Raw genomic sequence first — 11,244 nt, forward strand, 5'->3', positions numbered from 1 at the left:
AGAGGTTAAATTTCCCATTTATATATTCGGATAAGAAAATAAAAGGAAACGATAAATGAAATTTGTGGGTTTCCTCCCACACAACGCTTTGTTTAACGTCGGTAGCTCGAAGGCTCAAGAGTGTTAGTATGCATGGTCATTCTTTCGAGGATGAATCCTCAGTCAAACTTTTAATTATCCTTGGTTTCCATGACTACTTATCGAGCCATCTCTCATATCCATCACCTTTTCTTTTCTTTCTTCTGCGAGGTGGTTTATCCTTCTAAAATTGTGGTGATGGTTCTGGCTCTACCCTGAGAACTAGATTTTTAGGTTTAGGTTCAATTTTTTGATCCACTACCTCAAAGTCTAACTTTCCTCTCTTAATACTAATGAGTTCCCTAGTTTCATGGTCTTCTAATTTTCTCTTCTTATTCAGGATCTCAAACAAAGGTGCATTGGTGTGGATATTTTCCAATAGCTCCTCATACCTTTCGGATTTAGAGTCTACCTTAACTTCCACAGACCTTTGCGGGAAAGGGATCCGTGATTTATAAGGAGGAGGAAAAACACAGAATGCTTCCTTATTTACCTCTTCGACAACCTCCCTTTTGGGTGATGTCGGTGGATCTTTCTCAATCTCTACTCTTTTCTCACCTGAACCCTCCTCTTTATCGTTTTCCTTAGGATTTTCGATAGATTTTTCACTGGTGGTTGTTACAACATCCATATGTTTCTCAGGGAAGGGTTTTAGAGGTGTCTGTGAAAGCAGGGAGATTTGAGTCTCCATTGCCTTATTGTGAGTCGCTAGGGACTCAACCACATTGTTTAGCTGCCTAAGGGTTTCATTGATATAGAGACTTTGTTTTCTAAACTCTTCATTCTGGAGAGTTTGTGTCGCCATAAATTTTCGCATGGTGTATTCTACTTTGGAGAGAGTTAGTGTCTCAACGTAATTATCCCATATAATCTTAAGATTGGATTTATGAGACTCGTGTGGTACTTCATGATATTGAGAGTGGTAATTGTAGGAAAAAATTTGTCGATGCATAGGAATAGAGACTAGGGTGCCTTAATCTAGACGGTGTAACAACAAGTTACAATATTTTGACATAATTGGTCCCCGACAACAGCGCCAAAAACTTGATCTCGACTTTATAAGTCTATCGGATTACCTAACTGCAAGTATACAGTCTATCGTGTAGTTTTAAAAGATATCGATCCCATAGAGACCAATAGTCAAATTTATCGTTTCTAATTGTCGTGGTGTTTATCTAAGGCGATATCAAAAAAAATGTTTGGAACGGAAACAAAATGAAAATAATAACGTTTAATATATACCAGTCGCTCACGCTGCACTGGTCGCGTCTTGCATTAAAGTAGAAAATCCTTTTTTATGTAACCACCTATTTAACTTAGTTGAAAATTAATTTTTATTGAAAACTTTAACTTAAAGATTGTATTAAACTCAAAACAGCCCCAAAAGCACTCTTACAAAGACAACATATGAAGTACCGTCGATTCGACAACCCTCACATTCCAGCACTAATGATTTAGTTGGACATGGTTATGGTAAACGATATATCATATGATTGAAAAGTGTGATATGACATAATAAATTGATACATATGCAATTGAGTTTCAATAAGAACTTGCAAATAAATGTATAGCTTTGAAAATAGATTTTTATACGAAAAGTAACAAGTGGGAAATGAAGTAAACAAAGTAAAGTCGTGCGATGAAAATAAAACAAAGTAAAGTGGTGAGAGGAAATAAACAAAGTAAAGTGATGGGAGGAAAGAAACAAAGTAAAGCGTGCGGGAAAATAAAGTAAGTAAGGCGATGCGGGAAAATAAATCACAGTAAAGCAATGTGGCAAAGTAAATAAAATAAAGTGGTGCGGAATGTATTAAAAACCTGCTCCAACCGGAGACTTGAATCTGGTATAGCTGAAATGTAAATGGCGTTAAGATTAAACTTTACGACTATGATGCTCCAAACTTAGTGTTAACAATGGTGCGATAACCCCTCGATGTGACGAATTATCACTTTAACAATGAATATATGGCCTATGATGTAACTAAGCTTGGATGCCTTGGAAAATGAAGCTTATCACCTATTTATAGTGTTCTAAGGTCTAAAATATCAAGTGGGAGGTCTCTTCATTCGTGGGAGAGAATGTAGGAGTGCATGGAGTGAGTGGGAGACCAAGCAAACCCACTTTCCAACCGTCTGGCCCTCACAAAGGATGGTGAACACCATGCCAAGGTCGCAAATGCCACCTTCCCAAAGTGTGGAAGAGTTGGTCAATCGACCGTTGGTGAGTGGTACACGTCATTCTTCTTATGAAATTCCCCATGGCAAACTCCACGTAGGTCACCTTGTGTATAATTTCCCCTTTTCTTCTTTAATTTGCGTCCGAATCGCTTCATTTCTTCTCACATGGCTCCCATATAGTCAAATACTTGAAATGTAGACAAAATACCCACATAACACTGGAAATAGAGGTAAAACAATAATAAAACATGTGCAAAACGAGTCAAAAATAATAGTGTAATTTGGTGTTATCGATTTGCATACAAAAGTTAAAGTATCCCAATCTTCATCTTCACGTGTCTTCCATTGTTTGCAATTCTAGCAAACTGAGCATTTCTCCTTGGGCTATTTGTACAAGGACCTCTGGGAGGTTCTGGAGGAGGAGGTGGATCTGCCATGGCTAGTGTAAAAATAGGAGTTGTTGATGAAGTACCAACTGAATTTCCTTCACGTTCTCTCCTTTCCTTAGCTAGTTTTCTTCTCCTTGTTTTGCTATTAAGTTTACGAGCAGTTCTTTCAATCTTAGGATAAAAAAGAAATTGATCCGCGAGTACACTTCCTCGCATAAACAGAGCTCTGAAAAGCTAACCAATAAAATTTAAAAACACTAGGGATAAGAAATGAGATAAGAGATAACAATAAAAAAACTTAAAACGGGATAAATTATTGCAATGCTTGCAATATCATAATATCAATCACCATCAATGGTGCCATTTTATTGAAAAGTCTTTTTCGGTAAGTATTTGTTTTATCGTCTCCACAAGGATTTATGTGATATTACCATTGTTCTACAATTTACAATGTCATAAGCAAGGGTTTCAAATGGTTTTGATTTGGTGAAAGTAACATTCATAAGAGTTTGTAGCAATGATAAAAGTTTAGAAAGATTAATGTTTATAAAAGACATATCAAGACTAGATTTCATCAACCTATTTTGTATGTATTCGATTAATCAAGCATGTCAACTTCATTTTTAATCAACATAACCACATATCGCTCAACTATACCGCTCATGTCTAAGACAGTATTGTGAGTTTTACCATATTATTTAATCAATGATGTCTCAACCTATTAAACAATACAAATAACATTAATGATCTGATACAAAGTGAATATCAAATTCCACTTCCATGTCTAGACTTGATCTTTGATATATGATAAACTTAGGTCAAGACTTAAAAGATCTTTCTCAACAATGTTTTAAACCACAAATATTCCAATAAAAGCAAATATTATCATCTACACTAATTATCAAGTTATTCACATGCAAAAGATCAAAAGAAATACATACAAGTTAATATTGATTACATTTAATCTTGATACAAGAGTGTTTTGCTACCCATAACCATGGTAGCATCTTCAACAAGTAAAAAGAAGATATTCACAAGCATCAACATCGAAAAACTCGAAGGTTGATGCTTCAAAATCTTAATTCTGAGTTCTTGATGATTTTTGATCTGAAAATGCCTTTGGAATAAAGTTGGAGTGAGTTCTAACCCTAAATATCTATCCAAAAGTATATATAGAATGAACTAAAAGTGAAATCATGTTAAGCCCCATCAGAGCGTGCTTAGCGCGATCAGTCAAAAATAACTTAAACCGCCTTGATTCGCATTAAGCGCGGTAGCACAAATTTCCTAATTTCCTCATTCCCCTTGTTCTCTAAGCGCGTTAGGATCACACTTAGCTCGCTTTGGAAAACTTGGAATCTTCAAAATTGAAACTTTGGGTCTTGCTTGGTGCCTTTATGTTTCTCATGCTTCCAATAGCCTTTAAAACCTACAAATTTGTACCAAAATGATCAAACAAAAGCTATTTACATGATAATGTGAAAAACTACATATTTACACTTACAACTAAGGTGCTAACAAGAAATTCCATTGAGATCAAGTGAAAAGGGCCACAAAATACTATGGATTATTTACACATTTTGGCCCTTAACAATATGCTCAAATGACAACGTCAGGATATATTCAAATGGTTTTATCCCTAACTTTTGCATGATATTTTTGATTCTTTTGTCGACCAGGATGCCATTTTTTCCTAAGTCGTGTTTTTGGGTTTTTAACTTAGCGGGCTTATATGTATTTTTTGTTTAATTCCTAACTTTTGCATGAACATTTCTTCTTCTTTTTTGGGTCCATCGGGATAGCCATTTTTTCTTAGATTCATTCTGACGGGTACCAATCTAACGGACTTTGTATTCATCATTCATCCCCATCCATTATGGTGAGAATGAGAGCCCTTCCTGAGAAGGCCTTTTTGATAACGAAGGGTCCTTCATAATTGGGAGTCCACTTGCCCCGAGGATCCGAGTGTATATGAGAAATTCTCTTGAGCACAAGCCCGTCGACTTGGAATGAGTGAGGAAGAATCTTTTTATCAAAATTTCTCTTGAGGCGTCGTTGTTACAACTGACCATGGCAAACGGCCGCCAAGCACTTCTCTTCAATGAGATTCAGTTGATCATATCTGGACTGCACACATTCAACTTCATCGAGGTTTACTTCCATGATGACCCTCTGAGAGGGGATTTCAACTTTAATAGGTAGAATAACATGCATTCCATATTCTAGTGAATAAGGAATTGCCCCTATTAAAAGTACGTACTGAAGTTTTATGGCCATGTAGAGCAAGGGGAAGCCTCTCATGCCAATCCTTATATGTCTTGACCATCTTCTAGGCGATTATCTTGATGTTTTTGTTAGTTGCTTCCATGACGCCATTCATCTTGGGCCGATATGGTTAAGAGTTACGATGCTCGATCTTATACTTTTTGCACAACTCACTCATCACCTTGTTATTGAGGTTACTGGCATTGTCAGTAATAATCTTGCTAGGTGTCGCAACGCGAAAAACAACCGGCGGAAAAAAAACACAGAGCCGCCACCGTGCGTTATTTATCTCAAAGGAGGGAAAGGAAACGCTCGAAGTAAACCTGAAAAAGGGAAAGGAATGGTCTTACGACCAAAGATTGCAAGGTACGGGAGTCGGTTACGCAAGGGGAAGGTATTAGCACCCCTCACGTCCGCCGTACTCGACGGGATCCACGCTCAAAAGAATAGAAAAAGGTTGTTGATAAACTGCTTAAAGAATGCACACACTGGAAATAGACAAGTGAGGGAAAACGGAGGAAACGGACTCGGCAGGATGTCGCATCCTGGGCCTACGTAGTTTGTCAAAAACAAACATCAGAGTCGACGTAGTTCGGGGAAATGGGGAACAGGCTCGCTAGGATATCACATCATATGCCTACGTATCTCATATGGAATGAGAATCAGAGTTGTCGTAGTTCGGCTAACGCACGCCGAAACAAAACACAACACAGAGACGCTGAGACGTTAAAAGAAACTCAACAAGGAAACAAAATGCCAATAGCTGGGCTTACATCCGACTCCAAACAAAGCAAACAGGAAACAGAATGCCAATAGCTGGGCTTACATCCGACTCCAGACAAATAAACAATCACTAACCAGCGAACACCAAAGGTTCTCCAATTGACAAACTAAAAGGGAGTCTGGAACTCGAGCCTAATAATTGTCAAACACAAAAAAAAAAAAAAGGGTGAACAAAACACACGCAAAAACAAAAAGGTTGCCCGGAGAGATCTCGCACGATCTCCTACCTACGTACCTCATCTGGTATGAGGATCAGGGCGACGTAGTTCCCCTTAACAGGGGAGAAATTCTCCTAACCAGAGACCAAGGGAATAACGAACTAAAAGGGAGACTGACTCGAGCCTAATAGTCATCATGCAAATTAAAACCCTAGGTTGAGGTGTCTAACAAGAGTTTGACTCACACAGGAAGTGAGTCAACTCAAGTCTATCTCTACATACGTTCAACTTCCTTGGAAGTTGACCATACGACTCCTACAGAAAAGGAGATGAGAAGTGGAAAGCAGATAAACATATCAAAAGCAATCATCACACTCTATATACAAACAAGAGGCTTCACACAAGGGTGGGCTTTAGTCAAGGGGTCATGTCAACCTCAACAAACAAGCCTGAATGAAATGGTAATCTGGAGCTCTTAACCACTGACATTGAACGTCAGGGTGAGCAGATCAAAATGGTACTGAGGATAAGACCTCAGGCTCTTAACCATGGCCTAGGTGAGCTCAAGACAAAGAAGGTGTGGGGGTCCAGAATGAGGGACCCTATTCCACCTGACTGACTCTATACAAGATTTTGGGTGTTTATTCAAGAGCATCAGCACGTAGTGCGAGCATAATGAAAGACTCAACTGAATAGCAGGGGATTGATTGCAAATCCCTTCTATCTGCCAATTGCCTCTTCACTTAGGAGGTCTTAACATGTAATCGTGCCTCAACAAGGAGGTCTTTAGCACAAATATAAACAATCACAAACATTGCCTCTTAAGGAGGACTTCAGCCAAATGCCTTCCAAAAGAAAACGACAGGGCTTCCAGACTACATGGAGTTAGAGAGGTTACCTAAGTGGTATACCAACCACAAGCCAAAGAAAAGCTCAAGCAAGAGCTAAAAGAGACTAAAGTACCTGTACAAAAGGCTAGTCAATTAGTAACTCAGACAAACAAACAGAAAAACAGACAAAACCAATCAACAGTGTTACACCAAGCAAGGCATAAAGTGCAAGCAACTCAAATTGTTTCATCATTTCAAATGACCTACAAAACAGCAAGGGTTAGTGACCAAAGTAATTGGCATCTCAAGAAATGAGGCCAAACCAATCATTAGTGCTAAACACCTGAAACATCAACCACAATTGGTGAGTACAAACCACTAGTACAAAGACTAGGGTCAAAGGCAAAGCAAAAAGTCAAAACAGAAGTTGATGTTCAACATGAAGCATATTTAATCAAGTAAGAACATGTCCTAAAAAGGATCAAATCCAAATCAATAAGCAAAGCCATCTAATTAACAAGATAAGGCAAAGGCAATCACAATGCACACAATTGGATATCAAACATAAAAAATCCACATTAAAACAGAAATGAGTCCAATGATCATGAAAATTTTTATGTGCACACAACATGTTAAACACAAGCATCATGCAAAAAATTGGAATCAGAAAAGCTCAATTGACATGTATATGAAAATGGACAAGAGCAACATCAAAATGTGTGACACACATTGTCACACCATACATCCATGTGTCCAAAACAGAGATGGAATATGCTAAAAATGCCAAACAAAAGCTCGAAAATCATGTAACATGTTAGGAATAAGCATGTTAAATTTCATGGCAATTGGACAATTAATGAGCATTTCACAATCAATTGAATGAAGCATGGTAGTTTTGCATACATGGTTAAACACACAATCTCAATTAAAAATCCAGAACCAGTCAATTCACACAAATGACATCTAAAAATAAAATTCATCAATACAATCAAGTGGAAAAAAATTGGGAGCAATTTGGATTAACATGCTATTTTTTATGATTTTTGCAAATTGAATGAAATAATATGGCAAAATATGAATAAAATGCATGAGAAAATATGGAGGGAAATAAAATGGTTTGATTAAATTTGAAAATTTGCTGGAGGTGAGTGTTGAACTCAGGTTCTGAAGGTCACATGAAGCGCTGGCAAAAATAAAATTTCAAAACAACAATCCCAGGAATCGAACCAGGGATCACAAGGTCATAAAAGCGCTTGGAAAAAGAATAATTCAGAAATAGCAATGCCATGGATCGAACCAAGGCACTCGAGGTTCAGGGCGCGTTTTGTACAAAACGCTGCCGTTTCATTAATGAGTTGGCAAGCCAACTCAGCCAAGACTGAACGCGTGGAATGGTCAAAGGAGCCTGGCCAATGGTTTGGACATGAGGCGCGAACGTGGCGCCACCTAGGATCAAACCCTAGGAGTAATTGCAGACGGTGGACAGTGGTTGTTTCCACCGTCTTCTCCGTCCAGCCAGGCGGAGAAGACCTAAATTTTTTTCCAGAATTTTAAAACAGGTACATCAATCGAACCGTCTCGATGCCAGGAGCAAGAATCTAACAATCATTAAGCCTAATTCTCACTAACAAACACGGATCGATCCAAAACATAATGCACATCAAAAGTTCAACTCAACATATCTCATGCAATTCTTCACCAAATCAAATTCTATTTACATCAGCATCATCAGTGAGAAAAACTCTACATGTTCATGGCAATAAAATAGCAAATAGTGAGATTCGATTTCCAACCTTCTTGGAGAGCAGTGAGTTGAAACAGTTGATTCGAGCTCCAGCAATGTCCAGATCTTCTCTATCAACCTTGTGGTGAAGCTCTACGCACAAATTGATGCTTAAATCCACTTGAATGCAGCTCAAACTTCAAGTTCCATGTTCATCTTCAAGCTTGATGTGTGCACGATTCTTGTCCAATTTCTTCAATCCAGTGCTTGATTCCTACTAAATGATGATCAATGAACACGAATATGCAAGAAAATTGATGTGTTATGTGAAAAAAAATCAAGTTTGGATTGAGAGAGTTTTTGGAGGGAAAATGGATTCTAGATCTAGAAAATGTAATCATGAGCAATTCTGTTAGGGTTTACTATTTATATCATTCACTAATCACCATGCTAATCACAACTAAACTTGGTTAATTAAGATTAGTGTAATGAGAGGTGTTTTGCAAAAATGAATAATGAGGGTGCATGGCTAATTCCTACGTGAACAGTGCCATATGAGGACTCAAATCCACTTAAAATCAGCTTATGAGCAAGATTGGATTGGAATTTATCTCATGTAATGCACCAAATTTGAATTAGGCATTTTCCCTCCAAAATGTTCATGCATGGACAAATGATCATGTAATGTTATTTCATGCAATGCAATTCTGGATTTGGAAAGTCTTGGTCATGATAAGCATAATGCAACAAGAGTGGCTCAATTTGGAGTTTCGGATCAAAAGTTATGGCATGTTGAACCTCCATGTATACTTTGCAATCATTGGACCATAACTTCTTAACCATTCATCATAAATTCATGAAATAGGACTTTTTGGAAAGATGAGAGAAAGATCTTCAACTTTCATGTTCCACAAAAGTTCATTTGAAACTTCTTTGATGTTGGAAAGTTAAGTTGAATGTGAACCATAAACTTGCCATTTTTGGAAACTTGCAATTATATGTCACTTTCCATTTTGGGAAACTTTTGCCCTGACTTCAAAATCTTCAAGATATATGTTTGGAATGACAAATGAACCTCTTTTGAACATGAATGAGGTATCTCAACTCATCTCCCCACCTCATAGCCCTCAGCTCTGGCACAATTGATTGTATAGGTCCTCAGATGACCTTGACATGCTCTGATCAGCTTGAGCCTCTACCATTTGAGGAATTGGCTCAGAAATGAAACCCTAACTCATATAAGCTCTTTAAAATGATCATGTTATCTCCATCTCAATAGAATGCTTCATCTCCTTGAAAAACCTGGCTGAAAGAATGGAACTGATTAGGGTTGACCAGAGGTCAAAACCCTTAATCCAGAGGAAACTGAACATGAATCATGAGACCCTTGATGATGATAGAACCATGATGATGGCAATATATCCTTGCAACCAAGATAATGCTCAACCTTTGAAGGATTAGGAAAACCCTAATTGAAGTGCACACCCTCAGATGGTTGACAATCAGTCCATAGAAACCCTCAAGCTTGAATCATATCACTTCTCCATCTCTGAAAAGACTTTGGAGGATGACTTCATTATTTCCACATGATATGCAATGTGAAAATGCCTAATGTCCTAAAACATGAAATGCAATATGCTAAGTTAGTCCCAAGAAGAGGAGGGTAAATTTTGAGGTGTTACAGCTGCCCCTATTCAATCCACTGTGAACCTGTCGATATGAACAGCCTCGGCTTTCAGATGATCAGGGTGAAGAGTGATTGAATACCAAGAACAGACGAACAATTTGAGCTCCACTGGGGATTATTATATTTTTTGCTTTTCTTGAACCCCAAAATTTTCTGATGATTTTTTTTTTGAACCCCAGACAAATGTTTTCTTCCGTGCGGATGATCCCGGATCACCGCATTTGAACCACGACTTCCACGCTGATCGCGTAACGTTCTCTGATCTTCATTTCCATCTCTTCCCGACGGAAAATTTTCCTCCAATATCGTACTACTGGGGAACATTGTTGCTTCAATGTCATGATGCTAAACTCCTCAGAGTAACATCTTCCAACTTCCATCTCGCACGACAGAAATCTCCTCCAGTATCGCACTACTGGGGAATACTGTTGATTCAACGTCATGATGCTAAACTCCTCAGAGTAACATCTTCCAACTTCCATCTCGCACGACAGAAATCTCCTCCAGTATCGCACTACTGGGGAATACTGTTGATTCAACGTCATGATGCTAAACTCCTCAGAATAACATCTTCCAACTTCCATCTCGCACGACAGAAATCTCCTCCAGTATCGCACTACGGGGAATACCGTTGACCCAACGTCACGATGCTAAACTCCTCGGAGTAACATCTTCACCATCCGGCGAAACCAACTCTCAAACGGTAACCACATCTTGAGTAACATCTTCACCAACCGGCGAAACCAAATCTCAAACGGTAACCACGGCTTGAGTAACATCTTCACCAACCGGCGAAACCAAATCTCAAACGGTAACCACGGCTTGAGTAACATCTTCACCAACCGGCGAAACCAAATCTCAAACGGTAATCACGGCTTGAGTAACATCTTCACCAACCGGCGAAACCAAATCTCAAACGGTAACCATGGCTTGAGTAACATCTTCACCAACCGGCGAAACCAAATCTCAAACGGTAACCACAGCTTGAGTAACATCTTCACCAACCGGCGAAACCAAATCTCAAACGGTAACCACGGCTTGAGTAACATCTTCACCAACCGGCGAAACCAAATCTCAAACGGTAACCACGGCTTGAGTAACATCTTCACCAATCGGCGAAACCAAATCTCAAACGGTAACCACGGCTTGAGTA

General features: G+C 38.6%; 1 protein-coding gene across 1 annotated transcript; it reads right to left on the bottom strand.

Annotated features, from left to right (window-relative positions):
• Positions 1-262: 262 nt before the first annotated feature.
• On the bottom strand, positions 263-883 carry LOC127094110 (uncharacterized). The gene has a single exon (XM_051032979.1). The coding sequence runs from the start codon at positions 881-883 to the stop codon at positions 263-265; it is 621 nt and encodes a 206-aa protein (XP_050888936.1).
• Between the last annotated feature and the right edge of the window lie 10,361 nt (positions 884-11,244).

This window comes from Lathyrus oleraceus, chromosome 6 (assembly GCF_024323335.1).
Source record: "Lathyrus oleraceus cultivar Zhongwan6 chromosome 6, CAAS_Psat_ZW6_1.0, whole genome shotgun sequence".
In the NCBI taxonomy this organism is placed as follows: domain Eukaryota; kingdom Viridiplantae; phylum Streptophyta; class Magnoliopsida; order Fabales; family Fabaceae; genus Lathyrus; species Lathyrus oleraceus.